Source organism: Hipposideros armiger, unplaced genomic scaffold (assembly GCF_001890085.2).
Source record: "Hipposideros armiger isolate ML-2016 unplaced genomic scaffold, ASM189008v1 scaffold_13, whole genome shotgun sequence".
NCBI classification, from domain to species: Eukaryota; Metazoa; Chordata; class Mammalia; order Chiroptera; family Hipposideridae; genus Hipposideros; species Hipposideros armiger.
This window is the reverse complement of record NW_017731363.1, coordinates 5,181,604-5,199,913: the sequence shown is the minus strand read 5'-3', so window position 1 is coordinate 5,199,913 and position 18,310 is coordinate 5,181,604. Positions and strand designations below refer to the sequence as shown.

At 33.7% G+C, this 18,310-nt stretch overlaps 1 protein-coding gene across 5 annotated transcripts in view; it reads left to right on the top strand.

Annotated features, from left to right (window-relative positions):
• The window catches only part of RPS6KA3 (ribosomal protein S6 kinase A3), a 111,182-nt gene that overhangs the window by 12,963 nt on the left and 79,909 nt on the right, over positions 1-18,310 (top strand). For 2 of the 5 annotated variants that reach the window (XM_019666972.1, XM_019666937.1), the window contains exon 2: positions 16,609-16,665. In XM_019666972.1, the coding sequence (XP_019522517.1) occupies positions 16,609-16,665 (57 nt within the window). Of the gene's footprint in view, positions 1-9,600; positions 9,695-10,656; positions 10,694-16,608; positions 16,666-18,310 lie in introns of all 5 variants that reach the window. The other 3 variants (XM_019666945.1, XM_019666980.1, XM_019666956.1) reach the window with 3 other exon arrangements.

Below are 18,310 nucleotides of genomic sequence, written 5' to 3'. Positions count from 1 at the left end.
CAGACACAATCAAAATCAAACCTTTGGAAATCAGAAGTTGTTTAATGGGTATAAAGTTTCAATTTTCAAGATGAAAAAGTACTAGAGATTGGTTGCATAATTGAATATACTTAACACACTGAACTATATGTTAAAAATGCTTAAGATGGTAAATTTTATATGTGTTTTACCACAATTAAAATAATTTTTAAATCAAACAAGAAGTAAAGACAAACAATCTTCAAAGCAGTTAGAGTGAAACGAACTATTATTACCTATAGGGGAACAGTGATTCAAATGACAGCAGATCCCATGTTAGAAACCATGGAAGCCAGAAAGAAATGGCACACTGTTTTTCAAATGCTGAAAGACAAGAACTGTCAACCCAGAATTCAATACCCTGTGAAAATATCCTTCAGGAATGAAGGTGCAATTAAAGCAGTGAGGAAAGCTAAGAGAATTTGGCTATAGGAGACCCTGAAATGACTACAGGTAATTCTTCAAGCAGAAAGGATGTGATAAAAAGAGGAATCTGGAACATCAAGAATAAGACATAAGAATCATATGAATCCTACACAGTCGCTTCTGGAAAATAGAAGAGGAAAGACTTCACAACTCATTTTATGAGGCCGTTATTACCCTGATCCCAAAACCTAAAGACAGTTTAGAAAACTACAGACCAGTATACCTCAAGAATATAGACACAGAATCCTCAACACAATATTAACAAAACAAATCCAGCAACATATAAAAGAACTGTACACTCTGAAAGTGGGTTATATTCCAAGGATGTAAAGCTGATTCAGTATTCAAAAATCATTCAGTGTAGTCCACCATATTAAAAAGTTGAAGCAAAATTCTATATTAATGTAGAAAATGCATTAAACTAAACATTTATTCATAATAAAAAGAAAACTAAGAATAAAGGGAAACTTTCTCAACCTGATCAAGAACATTTACAAAAACCCCACAATTAACATACCTAATGGTGAAAGACTGAGTGCTTTCCCCTTAATATTAGGAACAAGACAAGGATGTCCACTCACCACGACTATTCAACATACTCCTGGAAGTTCTTACTAGTGTAATAGGTAAGAAAAGGAAATAATAAAAAACAACAGATTTTAAAGGAAGAAATAAAACTGTCCCTATTTGCAAGTGAGATAATGGTTTCCAATGAAAATCCCAAGGAATGTATGTATAATAAAACTAGAACTAATAGGTGAGTTCAGCAAAGTTATGACACAAACTCAGCATACAAGAATAAATTGAATTTCTATATATTAGTAATGAATGTGTGGAAACCGAAATAAAAAATACAGTACCATTTGTAATGGCTCAAAAAAAAAAACTTAGGTGGGGGGTGGTTACTTTGTGAGGGGTGAAAAGGATAACTATTGCATTGTTCTGTACACCTGAAACTAATAATAAAAAAAAGCTTAGGTATAAATTTAATAAAACATGTATAGAATTTGTATGCTGAACACTAAAAAATTCTGATGAAAGAAATCAGAGGTGTAAATAAATGGAGTGGTGTACCATGTTCGTAGATTGGAAGACTCAATGTAGTAAAGATGTCATCAATTCTCTCCAAATTATTCTATAGGTTTAACACAAGCTTATTGTAAAAATTATATGGAAAGGTAAAGGAACTAAAATATCTAAAGATAAAAATAAAGTGGAAGGAATCTCTCCACCTGATTTTAAGACTTTTGTAGCTTCAGTAATCAAAATTCTCTGGTATTGGGGAAGGGATAAACACAAAGATCAATGGAACAGAATAGAGAACCCAGAAATAGACCCTTAGAAGTATGGCCAACTGATTTTTATCAAAAATGCAAAAGCAATTCAATGGAGGAAGTATAGATAGCTTTTTTAACAATGGTGCTTGCAGCAATCACGCATCCATAGGTAAAACAGTGAACCTCAACATAAACCTCACACCTTATACAAAAATGAATTCAAAATGGATCATGGATTTAAATATAAAATGTAAAATTATAGAACTTTTAAATTTTAAACATAGGAGAAAATCTTCAGGACAGTGGGCTAAGAAAGGGTTCTTAGATCAGACACCAAAGCACAATTAAAAGAAAAAAAATAAATTGGACTTCATCAAAATTAAAAACTTTGGCTCTTTGGAAAAGACCCCTGTTAAGGGGATGAAAAAACAAGCTACAGGCAAGGTGAAAATATTTCCAGACCTATATATGAGACAGGACTTGTAACTAGAATATATAATAATAACAGGGTGAAAATATTTCCAAACCTATATGTGAGACAAGACATATCTAGAATGAATGAATATCACTCAAAACTTAATAGTAACAAAGATAAACAATCCAGTTAGAAATTGGACAAAAGAGATGAATTGACATTTCACCAAAGAGGATTTATAGATAGCAAATAAGCATATGAAAAGATGTCAACATGGTTAGCTATTGGGGAAATGGAAAAAACCACAATGAGATAGCACTACATGCCGATGTGAACACACAGAATAAAAAATAGTGACAATACCAAATGTTGGTGAGGATGTGGGCAAACTGGATCTCTCATACATTACTGGTGGGAATGTTCAATGGTACAGCCCTTCTGGAAAATAGTTTGGCCATTTCTTTAAAAACTAAACATACACTAACTGTACGACCCAGCAGTCATACTCCTGGGCATTTATCCCAGAGAAGTGTATGCCCACACAGAAGTCTGTAACAGATGTTCATGGCAGCTTTATTTGTAATATCCAAAAGTTAGAAATCAAATGTCCTTCAGTGGGTGAATGGTTAAAAAAGCTGTGGTACATCCACACCATCGAATAGTACCCAGCAACTAACAGGGATGAATTATTGAATCTCAAGGGAATATGCTGAGTGGGGGGGGAAATAGGTTACATTCCGTATGATGCCATTTATGTAACATTCTTGAAATGACAAAATTGTAGAAATTAAGACTAGATTAGTGGTTAGGAAGAGCAGAGGGAGGGAGGTGGGTATAGTTATAAATGGGGCAATACACAGGATCCTGGTAGTTATGAAATGCTCAGCATTTTTACTGTGGTGGCAGATACAGTAACCTATAGGTATAATATGTTACACACACATGAGAACATGTGAAACCAGTGATATCTGAATAAAGTTTGGGCACTGCACCAGTATACATTTCCTGGTTTTGACGGGAACTTATGTTAGATGTGACCACTGGGGTTAAGGGGATATGGAAACTCTTTGTCTTTGTACTATTTTTGTAACTTCCGGTGAACCTATAATCATTTCTAATTAAAAAATGTCAGAAAGCATTACATAAAATTCAGTGTCTATTCTCAATTAAAACCTTAGGAAAATGGGAGTAAAAGGGTGTGTCCTTAATATTATTAAAAATATCAGACCAATAGCCAGCATCATGCTTGATGGGGACATATCATAGGCAATCTTGTTAAAACTATGCCTGCTGTTTTTGCCTCTATTTTATATTCTGGAAGAGTTTGCTAATGCAATTAAACAAGAAAATCAGAGTATTCAAAAAAAAGAACAAAAGATTACTATTCACAGATGATACATATAATCATCTGCTTAGAAAATCTAAGGAAAATGCTAAAAGGGTTTGTTAAAGCTAATGGTAGTCTAGTAAGGTGGTATTAAACAAAATATATTCAGAAATCAATACTGTTCCTCGTTAGAAATGATAATGGAAAAAATATCTCATTCAAAATAACAGTGAAAATATTAAATGTCTGGAAATAAACATACCAAGCAAAGGGCAGGAACTAAATGAAACTCAGTTGCATTAACGAATAATTTGAATAAATCAAGAAAAAAGCTATGATTCTTTAAATTCCTTTCAGTAGGATTTGAGGGGTTTTTTTCTTATTGAGAATTGAGGGTAACTTTTTCTTCTGTCTTGAATGAATATTCGCAGGTTTTTAGTTTTTTTATTTCTTTAGGTTTCTTTTAATTTTATAGCTTATCTAAACAGTTAATGCTAATAATTTTTAGTAAAATGATCATATTAATATATGTGCTTAATACATATGCAGCTAGAATTAATTATGGAGCTGTAATTAGAAACCATATTTCTGATTACTTTTACAGAAATGTCTTGCCAGATGGTGTTTATACCTATCATAATTTTAAAATATATATACATATTTTTTTAATGAGAGAGTAGTTTGGATTGTTTTTTCCTAAGTGAATTCAACTCCAAACTTGTCCAAAACACTGTGTGTTAAGATACAGTTGAAGTATGGTGGTTACCAGAGGGGAAGGGGGTTGGGGGGAGGACACAGAGGGTAAAGGGGTCAAATATATGGTGATGAAGCACTAGACTCTGGGTGGTGAGCACACAGTGCAGTATACAAGAGATGTATTATAGAATTGTACACCTGAAACATGTTATTAACCAATTTTACTCCAATAAATTTAACTTTAAAAAGGTACAGTTGATACCACACAGAAACTTTGCTTGGATGTTAAGCTCTGATTTATTATGTATTTGAACAAGTCCCATTCTGTCTTACTTCGCTTACTAGCTATTATTGCTGTCTTCTTTTTGTTCATAAGGATGTTTGTAAGACTGTATAAGTTTAATTATTTTGAATGGTTATTAGTTCACAATTATATTATCAATAATATATATTGAGTTCAATTTGGCAAACATTTAAGCACCAATTTTTTACAGATGAGGAAACAGAGGTTCAGGTAATTTTGCCACAGTCACATACCTTGGGCTTTGAAGCCCAGCATAATGGTGTATCTGTTTTAGGTAGGAGGACGTCATTAAGCCTCTGGAAACCAGAAAAAATCATTAGACTTGCTACTGAGACTCTTAAATTAGCCAACCCAAGTAATTCATTAAACCAGCAGTTCTCAACCTATGGGTCGCAACCCCTTTGGGGGTCGAATGACCCTTTCACAGGGGTCGCCTAAAACCATCAGAAAACAAAAAGATATTTACATTACTATTCATAACAGTAGCAAAATTACAGTTATAGAGTAGCAACGAAAATAATTTTATGGTTGGGGGTCACCACAACATGAGGAACTGTATTAAGGGGTCGCGGCATTAGGAAGGTTGAGAACCGCTGCATTCAACAGTTATCCAGTACTCAGATTTTTTAGCCCTAGAAACAGAAGTGGGCCCATTAGGGTAAGGGCCTCATCAGAATCCCCTCAAATATTTGTATTTGTCGTTTCCTGTGGCAAGATGAGCAGGAGGATAGAGAAGCTAACATTTACTGAACACCCAACATGGCTAGACATACTGAACTTGACCACAGTGTTCGGCATAACTAGTGTCTAAATCTTTTCAATTAGAAAAATAGCGCCATTTGCAACAACTGGATGGATTTTTGAGATTATTATGCTAAGCGAAGTAAGTCAGACAGAAAAAGTCAAGAACCGTATGATTTCACTCATGTGGGATATAAAAGTGAAAACAAAAGAACAAGACAAATGAAGACATAAAAACTTACACAGACAATAAATAGTTTAGTGGTTACCAGAGGGTAAGGGGGGAGGGGGATGGTAGATGAGGGTAAACGGGATCAAATATATGACGATAGAAGAACTGACCCTGGGTGGTGAGCACACAATGTGATATATAGATGATGTATTACAGAATTGTACACCTGAAATCTATGTAACTTTACTAACAATTGTCACCCAAATAAACTTAAAAAAAAACACTAAGACTTATGATAAGTAATTTTCCCAAAGTCACACCTATAATAAAGGCCAAGGTCAGGTTTTGAAACTCGATATGTCAGGCTCCAAAGCCCATGATCCTTCCTCTATACTGTGATTTCCCAGACTGTCTAATCATAGGAATCATCTAAGGTGACTGTTGAAAAAATGAAATACTGAGCCATGGGGCTTCTGGAACGTCTGATTCATTTTCGGTTTGGGGTAAGGCCAGGTAATACATCATTAACGGGAATCCTAGGTGATTCTGATCATCAGGCAGGTTTGGGAAATACTACCAACTCCATGAGTACTAAGAGGTGGGGTTTGAAGGTATCAGGAATAGGACTGGAGTAGATAGAGCAGCTTAAAAAGTTTAAACAAGTCGACACTTCACTAGTTTTCAACACTAGCAAAATAAGAATAGTAAGATTGGACTGTGGAAATTATGAAATTGCTTTAGGTTTCTTAATCTGCATTAAGAAACAATGTTATATTTTGTTAGTGCTTCTCAGGTGACAGCATTTGTACAGTCCATTCTTTGGCATTATCCTTGCTTACACGTGGGTACAGACGTACCACTGAAGGATAAAAATAAAACTGTATTTTGGATGCAGAAGAGAGAAAGAAGAAATTAGACATAACATAAAAACAGCTTTAAATACAGAGTCAGTAATTTCCTCAGGTGTAAAAACCCCCAAAAATCTTAAATAACTTGAATTCTTAAAGTCACAGGATTGTAACATTTCCAAGCTGAAAGAGCTCTTAAATATCTACATATTTTATGCATGAAGAAAACCACAACTCAGAGGCTTAAGGGCTTGCCCACAGTTAGTGGCAGACTTTCAAATCCATCCTGGCCAAAGTTCCATCAAACCTGTTGATGAGTTGCATATAAGTACCAGAAAATAGTGACTTCCAAGGTCACACTGCTTTTTAGAAATAAATTTAGTGGCAAATCACGTTTACCATATATCCCCTACTTTGTTTATCTAATTTTATGGTTTCTTCCTTTTGTAATTGTCCTATTGAGAATATAAATATATTCAAAGGAGTCTCTTTTAGAAGATTATGCAATTTGAAATATATCTGATTAATGATGTGTTAGAAAAATGAGCCACTACCTTCTTAGAATAGTGTATTTCACAAATGGACACATTCAAAATATGTTGTGTTAAGGAAGAACTCTAGTTTTCTCTGCTTTTTCTTATAAAATGTTATAAATAGAGAAAAATGAGTACACACAGCTAGATGCCTATATAGCAATTCTAACTAATATGACAGCATTTCTGTGTCATAGTATGAGTTTTGGGTGCAGACTTCAGTTTAATGATCACACCTGCAAACTGAATAGCTCTGTGATCTTGGAAAGTTTATTAACTCTCAACCTAATATTTTTTCTTCTCTATACATAATAACATACCTCATGGTTTATTAATGATTAATTGCAATTAAATGAGAGAATATGTGTAACATGGCTAACACTATACTTTGAACAAAATAAGCATTGCATAAACGATAACTTAATATTTATTTCCTTGAGCCAGTAGTTATTTAGAAGAATATTAATTTCTGAATGGGTGCTTTAGTTTATTAATTTTTTATCGTAATCAGAAAATATGATCTGTGTGATTCCTGCCTTCAAGAATTTTCAATTTACTTTATGGCCAAGAACATGGTCAGTCTTTATAACTTTTCATGCTTATAAAGAACCCTTATACTTTTTACTTTATAAAATTCAGTACTACCTATTCCAATATCAATTACTTTATATGCTTTGACTTTATTTTGTTCATTATGCTAGTTGATAATAGCGTGCTAAAATTTCCCCTTCCATTTTGTTTCCGTTTATTTCATGTTGTAGCCCCCAAAATATCTTCTGTGTTTTGTGGCCAGGTTAGTCTGTGATTAAATGCTCAATACTGTTCTGCATTTATTATTTTTAATGACTTGTTTCAGAAAATAACACATGCTGATTGTAGAAAATCTGAAAAATACAGACACACAGAAGGAAATAAACATCTTTACTGTTACTATGAAATGTCATTGTTAAAAGATTTAAATGTGATTAAGAGTAAAGGTTTTAGAATCAGATTTGGGTTTGAAGTTAGGCTGTAGTTATTAACCTTCAACAGGATATTAGACAACTTCATTTATTCAACAAATATTTATTGAGCACCTACTGTGTGCCAAGCATTTTGCTAAGGGCTGAGGACACTGCTTAAAAAGATTGACATACCCATCTTGGCTTAATTTCTTTGTTTGTAAATTAGTGATAATGTCTCACAGAGTTGTTAGAAGCATCAAAAATGATCAGCACTTGCCTGGTGCATGGTAATTCCTCAGTAAATGATAGCAATCATTATTACTATATGTATTAAGTACTGATTATATTTTTAGTCCAAAGCAAATAACCTTTTAATCCATTTAAGGTTTTTGCCTCAGTTTATTTTTGGCCTTAATATTACAAACACTTTCTTTTTTTGTGTGCTTTTCTATACTTGCCTGTTGTGTTTGGGTTTCTGTTTAAAGCAGTAAGTGATTGTGTGGGCTTTTTAACCTTTGTAAAAATATAACCTAAGACTCCTAAAGTTTTTATTATCAAGCATTTCAAACAATACCAGAGTAAAGAGAATAGTATAATGAATCACCATATTCCCATAACCCAGCCTCAAGGATTATCAACTCATGGCCAGTCTTGTTTCATCTGCACACCCCCACACCCCACATACACATACTCTCTTCCCCTCCCAGGAGTTGGTGATTATTTTGAAGCTAATCCTAGATACATCAATTCAAATGTAAATATTTACATTTATATTTCTTAAAACATAAAGACTTTTGAAAACAACCACCCTACCATTGTCATTCATAAAAACATCAATAATTCTGTAATAGCACCAAATATCCAGTAAGACCCTTGATTTTAATTAGATAATTTAAACTTTACATTTCTTACCTTATAACTTTTGGAATGATTTCTCTCATTTTAAGTTTTTTTATTATGGTTTGTTTATTTTTCTTCTGCCTTATGGATTGTTTTGTTTGAGGAGTTTATGAAATATTGAAGAAAGAATTATGGAGCTGGAAAGACCTGGGTTTGAATCCTGCTTCTGCCATTCACTAATTACCTTTGCTGAGCCTTGGTTTCCTCATCTGTAAAATAGGGATAATTATACCTACTTCATGTTCTTAGGGTTGAATGTGATGCTTGCGTCAAGTACTATTCACAGTCTTTGCCAATTATTATCTTCTGATTTGGACTGCAATAAATAAATAAAACTCTTGGTTATTATATGGTTTTTCAAAACATTGCAAAATTTATATTTACTAGCTAATTGCTAAAAATAGTGGTTTTTAAATATCCTTTTCGGAAAGACAGAATTTAGAATCTTTTTGTTTCTCCCTTCTTCAACTACCTCCTTTATTTTGAGTCCACATTAATATACCCTGAGGTTTCAAATCTTACCTTTAACTTTCTAAAGTTACATATTGTTTATATACTTATATCAATTATTTATTCTTCATTATTGACCCTTTCTTTTTTAGTGGGGTTAATTATTCTATTCAGTTATTTATAGATATTAAGTTGGTGTCAGTATACTTGACCAGTTCTTGCCTATCTCAGGATTCTTGAATTCTTATTTTGATTCTCTTTCAATGGTCTAGGATACACCTTTGAACAATTTATGAAAAAAAGATACTACCAGGATGGTGAAATTTTATAAGACTTTGCAGATCTAAGAATAATTTCCTGTAACCTTTGTACATGAAAAACTAGGACAAGGTATAAAATCCTTAGATCATAACTTTTCCCTTTCAACTCTCTGTAAGTCATTATTTCGTTGTCTTCTGGCATTTTATTGTTGCAGAGGAAAAATCTGAGGTCAATCTGATTTTAGTTCCTTTGAAAATAACCTATTTTTTTCTGCTTGTATGCTTGTAGGATTATATCTTTATCCTTGAAATTTAAAAACATTTGCCAGGACATGTCTTGGTGTTGATGATCTCTGTTGAACCTTCTCAATCTCCAGTCTCAGGTATTTTTTTTCGGAACTGGAAAGTTTTCTTATTGATTAAACTGCTCTGTTTTTTTTTTCTTTAGGAACATCTGTTATTCATAGATTATTTCTGTCTGTCCTCCATAGTTTTTAAATCTTTTCTTTCATTTTTTTTTTCATTTACTCAAGTTTGTCCTCCGTGGCATGGATTCCGTTTTTGCAGTGTCAATTCTAATACTTGCTATTCACAGTGCAGATTTAATTTTGGCTACCGTGTTTTCTTTTCTTTATTCTTATCTCAACATACTCTTGTTTCATAAGCAGAATTTCCCCTTAGGGGTACACTCCAAAAAACATGAGGTGGATTCAGGCCTAAAATGAATATTTTCTAAGGCCACAACCACAGGACCAGAAAGAAAAAAAAGCTTCTGAAAGGGTCCTCTAAAACTTAAAAGTGAAGATATAACCAGAGGTCATTCCTACCCTAGTCAAGAAAATAGAGCAGTCTTGAGTACTAGCAGGCCTTTTTAGTTGGAATAGTAAAGCAGGCATATGGGCACCTTAACTAGAATAAATGGGTTTTTCTAATTACGTTGATTGTTTTTTTTCTTTATAAAAAATAATATATAATAAATGCATATAATTTTGAAAATATAGTACAAAGAAGAAAATCCTATGACCCAGGTAACTACTGATAAGATTTTATATGTTTTGCCAGTTACATACACACATGTTGGGAGGGGGGATGCAAAATTGGGGTCATACTATGTAGTTTTGTATCCCTTTTAATTTAATATATTGCAAGCATATTTTTGCATCATTTTTCTTTGAGGCCCTGATTTTAACCATTGCACAGTATTCCTACATATGAATAGATGTATTATGATTTATTTAATCAGTCCCCTGTTGGTCATTTAGATTGTTTTCTATTTTTCAGTATAATGAGTATGATGAATATCACTGTACTTAAGTCTTTATGCACATCTCTGATATTTCCTTAGGATAAATGAGGAGCTGATTCTTAATCCTGTCACATTGGTAAGGATTATATACATTCCTTATTAAGAATATAAAATGCTTGTTTCTTATTGTTTCAATGTGATTGCATAGAAGATTCTTTGGCTTCTGAACAGTTTGATGGTATCTTAACCGAAGTTGGAGATTTCCAATACCTCATCTTCAGCACCTTCATGGAACTCCTGTTGCATACGCTTTGAGCAGGAAAACCACTGCTGACATCAGGGAGTTTGGAAGGCAAATATACTTGTGGAAACTTGAGGGTGGTTAGAAAAAACAAAAGTATGGTCCTTGCTTATTCCTACAACCTGGGTCTCCAAATTAATACACTAGGGCTCTGGCCCCTCTCTTTTCCTCCTCCCTCCCTCTTATTTCAGGCTGTTCTCTGTGAGGCATTCTTTTCTCCCAGTGTTCATGTGTACATTTCATTTCTAGGTAGGAAGATGTCAGTACATGATATGTCCTGCTAAGTTCAAGGTAGCATTTGACCAATCACAGATCACTTTTTTATCCTAGTATGCTTGTACATGATGATCTCCTACTGGCCTCAAAGACACTTTTAAAATTTATATTTTCTTCAAAGGTATCAAACAGCAGCCTGGAAATATGCATTGTTCTAACATGCCATTACAACAAAACAATCTGTTTAGTGGGGTTGCTTAAAATGAAAATTTTTAATTAGTAAAATGTCCTTTTTTTTTTCTTTAGCTGAGCCATTCTGCCACCTGTTGGCAGCTCAGCTCAAGCCAGGAATCGAACCACTGTTGCTCAGAGCTCACACTCTTGAGCGAGCTCTTAACCAACTGAGCCACTCGGCCAACCCTAAAAAATGGCCGTACTTTTAAAATTTCAGAAGTTTCCTTAAAATACTTGGGAATACTCTAGAAGTTCTGACAGCTTGGTTCAGAATTACTAATTTGAATTGTTCATCCTTTTTAAACCAGGAAGATGATCTTAAGCGATAATTTTATACCACAACATTAGAACTTATTTTGAAAGTAGTTCCTGCTAAAATGCGAGCTAGCAGTCTCCTTTATCTGATTTGTTCTGATGAGACCCACATTGTACGGTAGCTAGTTTTTTACTTTTACACATTTCAGACTAACAGAGTAAACCATGATTAGCATTTTCTAACCTTTTCCAATATTTCATGTAATATTTCCATATGTACAATCTGCCAAGCTCGGCAGTTTTTTGGCTGGAAGGCATTATGGTGGGATGAGACAGGATAAATACATTTGCCTCACTTTTAAGCTATTCTTTTTTGCCTGTACTCATTCTTTAGGCACATTGTATAAAAATATACCACACATTTGAATGATCTCTTCCACCCTGCTTGGCAGGAAATTGGCTGTAGTAGGTGGTGAAACAGGTATCTCAACACTCTCCTGTATTTCTTCATTGCATTACATTTAGAAGTCAGCTATAGAGATGTAAATGTTACACAGTCAATTAGGCCAAAGGGGGGACAGGAAGTAGCATTTACTGAGCATCTACTGTCCCTTGGTGGATCGTTTTAGTTACAACATTGTAATTCTACCTGTGATGTAGATATTATATGTACCTTACAAATGAAGAAACTGAGGCTCAAAATATAAATAACTTACCCAGGATCAGGTAGTGACAGAGCTGAGGTTTAAAGCTGATACTAGCCAGATTCAGACCACGTTTTCTTTGTTTCTTAAAATTAGAGAAATAAGTTTTCTTGTTTAATAGGTACTATTCCTTGAACTTTTGAAACTATAGAAATTGAAATAATGAAGCAGACTGATGGTCCATGTAACCTAATCTCTAATGAAGCAAAGGGTCATTTTTCAAAAGGGAAACCTTAGCTGCAGAAGTAACTGTGCTTATTTCTAACAGATAACATTTGAATCCTTGTTTTGATGAAACAATACAAAAGGCTTGCTGAAGTAAAAGGTGGTTTTGGGTAGATTTTTTTAAAGCTTCACTGGTATGTAGGATAACATTGGCTTTCATATTTTCCTGCTTCGAAAATTAAATTGTTCAAAATTTAAAATGTTTGCTAAACTCAGAAAGTACGTATTTGGCAAAAAGTAGACCATTAAATATCTTTAGATCATGTTTAACTTAAGTTTTTCTTAGATTGCTTTGTTACTATATTACTGTTAGTTGGATGAGGAGTTCAGAAAAGCAAATATATTGTAAAATTTACAGATCACATGAAGTTGAAAATAGTAAAGAGGCTGATTGGCAGATTTGGAATCCAATCTATAGAGGCTGTAGCAATGGATCAGAACTGGAAAAAGATGAAACAAAAATTAAAATAAGGCTTTATTCATGAGACTACGAGTAACAACAAGTACAGAATAGAGGACACGGGGCTTTGTTGCAGTGTAAATAAAGAAGACAAGGATTTAATCAATAGAAAACTTAGTATGATTCAGCAATGTGTTGTGGACATTTCAAGAATAATGCATCTGTGAACTGCATTAATATAAGTTATTATCCAAGACAAAGGAGGTGATGTGCCCTTTATTCTATAATACATTGGTCATATCAAGGTTGGAATGTTAATTGCATGCACTTCTGTGTACCACCCTTTAAGATGAATTAGATGCATGCTGAGAAAAGAAAAGAAGATGGTCTCATCTGTCTAAAAGGAATGTTTGAAGGAACTTGAGCCATCTAGAAAAGAACAGACTTGGGGTGGTTTATAGTCAAAGCTATACAGATTTACCTCCTATGACTTTGCAGATACAGTACAGGCAAGTTAGTCATCATAGTCATGTATTAGTAATCCTCTTTCAGGGAATTTGTGGCTGAGGAAAATTACTGTGTAATGAAGAATTTTATTTATCAGCCAGTCCTTTTTCTGAGATGAGGAAGTAGGCTGCCTGGTGAAGTAGTACATTCTTGTACTGAGAGTGTTCAAGTATAGGTGAGAATGGGATAGAAAGAACTGAAGCATATGATATGTATTTAGAACAGAAGACTTTCAAGATCCCTTACCAATCCTAAACTTTTTTTTTTATTCTAAGATCAGAAGGACTTTATGAAGTGTTATTTTATCCTCATGAATCTACCTCAACTTAATAATAGTAATTTGCATTAGTACAGCTCTTCACAGCTTATAAAGTGCTTCCTTATGAGTTAACTCTCAGTTTTAAGCCTAACAGTAACCCTTTGGGTAGACAGGGCAAGTTTCGTCATCTTGAGCAGATAAAGTAATAGTGCATTGCCAAAAAATAGCTTATAAGTGGCAGACCTAGGACTCTACCCTTAGTCCACCAAGTCCAAGTTTAATGCTGTTTTACTGTACCAATTTGCCTTAAAAGTAAGTTATAAGTTGTGATTCTTGCTTTGCATGCACTGCAAATTGCAAGAAGCAGATGGTTCTCAAATTATATTTCCATGGAAAATATAAGTGTAGCTCAAGTTAGACCAAGGGTTCTAAAAGCCACTTGGGGAGCCATTGAGCAGATCTGTGTTACAGAAAGAGAACTCTGAGTAAAATTAGTGAGAAAATCTGGTTTGGGCTACTAGATGAATGATGGTACAATTCACTAAGAGCAAATACAGGAAAAGTAGTAGATTGATTGGCCACAGAGGGGGTGATTGAATTGAATTTTGGAAGTAATTAAACTAGCTAACATTGATTGTTTAGTAAGCCAGGCACTGTGCTTAGGGTTTTGTATCATTTATCTCATTTAGTCTTAACTCTGTGAAGATAAGACTTTAATCTCTACTTTCCATATGAAGAAACTAAAGCTTACACAGTTTAAATAGCTTGTCCAAGTCTTCATAATTAGTGTAAGAGCAGAAATTTGATCTAGGTGTCTGACTCCAAAGCTAGTGTTCTTAAGAGCTAATTTAAGGTTTGTCTGGGATGTCTGAGTAAAAATGATCAGTATTCAGTTGAATAAATGATTGCGGCTTTTAGGAGAAAAATGTGTCCTGAAGGTATTTGAGTCCTTACCATAGAAGTGAGCGATACTGTAGCCTCTGAAAGGTGTCTTAGGAAAACAGATTTTATGCCTGCCTCCCCACTTTCTGCATTTTGGCACTATTTCTGTGCTTTGTAATATTGTATAGGCATTCCCTAACCTAGGAACATGCTCTGTGAGTCTTTGACAATGAAAGGTGCCCTTTCTTATGGGTTAATGGACCTGTGAAATCCTCTAGAATGGATCTCTAGGATGGGGGCCGTTTTATTAACCTTTCATCCCCAGCTTGGTGCCTAGAACATAGCATGAATGAAATGAAATAAATGATTGAATGGATGGATAAATAGGGATGGGGAGAGTAGAGAGAGGAGTTCAAATTCAGAGCAGCTGCCTCATGTGGGATATGGGGTAATGGGTGGGATACCTTTTACCTCCCAGTTAATGATGCTCTAGAGATGGTTAGCATAGATGTTGTGTATTTGTTGAATTAACAAGTGGTCAGGGGCATTTACTACTTTTTCCAGTGAGGGAACTAGAGAAGACACTGTGTTCCTCACTTCTGGGTTTGTTTTGTTTTATTTTAAATTACACAAATAATAGGTATTCATTGTAGACATTGTAGACACATTAGAAAATTCAAATAAGCAAAAACAAAACAAAATTTAAATTGTCTAAAATTCTACCACCCAGAGATAACCACTGTTAACATCTTGGTGTATATCCTTCCAGAGTTTTTTTCCATAGAAATATATACATTGAAACATGTATATATTTACTTAAAATGGGATCATTACAATCATTACTGTTTTGTAAACTGCTTTTTCACTTATTACATGTGACTGTCTTTTCATGTCAATAAATTTACATCTTTATCATCATTTTTAATGACTGCATAGTATTCCATAATATGGATGTACCAAATCTATTTAACTAGGTCTCTATTGTTAGGAATTTAGGTGTCCAATTTGGAGTTCTTTTTGGAAAAAATTATGGTGAGCATTCTTATATGTACATCTTTGCACACTTGTCCATTGTTTTAAAAAAACAAAGTCGAAATGGTGGGACGTTTCAAAGTCTTATGTTTGTTTCTTTTTTAATACACTTAGATTGCCTCCCTGAAAGATAGAGCTGATTTATACTTTCTCCAGCAGTATATCCTGAGTGCTGTTTCCCCCATACCCACATTAGCGCTGGGTGTTTATTTTTTTCTGTAAATCATTACCAATTTGAAAGGCGAAGGTGTCTTTCAGTTAAATGTATATCTTTGATTAGTACTAAGGCTGAACTCTTTTTTCCCTTATTGCTCATTTCTGTTGAGGTTCATCGTTTTTTCTTACAGGTTTGTAAAACAAAGCTCTTTATGTATTGAGGACACCAACCCTTTGTCATATGTTGCTTTTATTTTTGTGTGATCAGTTTGTTCTTTTAACTTTTTTGTGTCTGGCAGAAGAAGTTTTAAAATTTTATGAATTCAAATGTCAATTTTTTCCTTTATGATTTCTACCCTCCTTACCCCCTAAGTATTATTCACGTATATTTTCTTCCAATGTATAATTTCATTTTTTGACATTTAAATGTTTAATCCATCTGGATTCTATTTTGATGTAGAGCTCTAGCGTAATTTCCCCCTGAAATAATTAATCAGTTACCCTGATTAATTATCAATGGAGTTGGAATGTGTTTTCCCATAGAAAGTATTGTAAACGATGTTTGGTGAGGTTTAAATAAGACCATTTGTAATGCATTTAATTGTTAAAATAAATTCAAGGGCTCACCTGGAAAGGTAATCATTGATTGTATCATTTCCATGGAAAAAATGTTTTTATAGTTTAAAGTAATCAATTTACATATTAACTTTTAAAGCACAACCTGTTGCAAATTGGCAAATGCATACTTATATGGTGGTTACGTACTTCATTAGAACCCTTTAGGGGTGAAAATATTCCTATATGATTTTTTTGTCTGCCTTCATTTAACTTTAATGTCAGATCTGTTTTGGTAACTTTGTACTTGCTGTGCTTTTCACAGAATGGACAGCAAATTATGGATGAACCTATGGGAGAGGAGGAGATTAATCCACAAACTGTAAGTAAAATGCTATATCATAAGAGGTATAGATAAGTCAGATACCATAAAATTCAAGTATTTTTATTTTTAAACTGAGCAAAGTAATGATTTTATTATATTAGAACTTGTTGATGTTTTCACATCAGTTTTACAAAAATGCATTCTTGAATATGCCGGTGATGTTTTTAAAAACTGTTTGATAAGAATGATTTTAAGAGAATAACAAAACAAATTGCTTTCATATTTTTGAAAGTTTTTCATTCGTACATTAAAGCTATTTTTTTAAAGAATCTATAGATTTATTAGAGACAAAAATATAAAGGTCATACTTTATGGAAATAGTCAATGTAGAAAATGAATGTTCACCATTTCCTCATATTTTGTTTTGTTTTGTTTTTTGGGTTTCTTTTGGTTCACTCCTGAATCTCCAGCACCTAGAGCAGTGCATGACACATAATGGATACTCACTAAATATTACGTAAATGAATTAATAAATGTCCCCCTGCAAGATAACTCATGTTAGCAGTTCAGTTATTCTTTTATTTTTGTTCTGTACATAAGACAATTATTGATATTTACAAAGTACATATATTCTGCAACTTGTTATTTTCACTTAATGTCTTGAACATCTTTTATGACAGTACATGTAGATCTAGCTACCTCTTTTAAATAGTTGCTTAGTATTCTATTTTATGCGTGTCCTATATTTAATGTAATTTCCCCTATTTATTTCTGTGAACTTTTCAGCAGAATATAATCTTAGAAAAGGTTGTGCTGAAACAAAGGGTATGAACATTTAACTCTCGGCAGACACTGCCAAATTGCCCTCCAAAACAGAAGGTTGTAAAATTTCACTGTGTTAAAGAGTGCCTGTTTGACCATACCCTATTCCACACTGGATAGTATCAGAAATTATTTTTAATTTGAGCCACTCTAAATGAGTAATTTCGCATTTCAGTTTACATCTCATTTGATTATTAGTGAAGTTTAATATCCATGCATTATTAGTTTTTGTATTTTTGTTTTTGTCCAATTTTCTTTTGGATTACTTGTCTCCTTATCATCTGTACGATCTCTGTATGTATTCTGCATATTAACTCCATGTCTATAATGTATCTTGCAAATATTTTCTCCTTATTTTTTTTAACATTGATTATTGTTGAAATCAATGTTGTCTTTTATTATATATGTACAGAAGTTGTGGTCAGATTTGGGATTCATGTTTTGGATAGAAAATCCTTCCCTGCACCCAGGTTATAAAAATATTCTCTTACATTTTCATCTACCACTTTTATGGTTTTGTTTTTTTGCATTTAGTTCTGTGATCTACTTGGAATTTTAGTACCTGTTGTTAAGTGGAAATCTAACTTTTCTTTCCAAATCAATATAGCCTGTTGTCCTAATCTCTACTCATTGAATAAATAAGACCCATTCATTCCCACTCATTTGAGATCCTTCTTTTATCACATATAAAACTGCCATATGTATTAGTTTCCTAGGGCTGCCATAGCAAAGTACCACCAACTGGGTGGCTTAAAACAACAGAAATTGATTCTCTCCCAGTCCAGAAGACTAGAAGTCTAAATGAAGGTGTTGACAGAGCCATGCTCTCCCTGAAGGCTCTGGGGGAGGATCTTTCCTTCACTTTTCCAGCTTCTGGTGG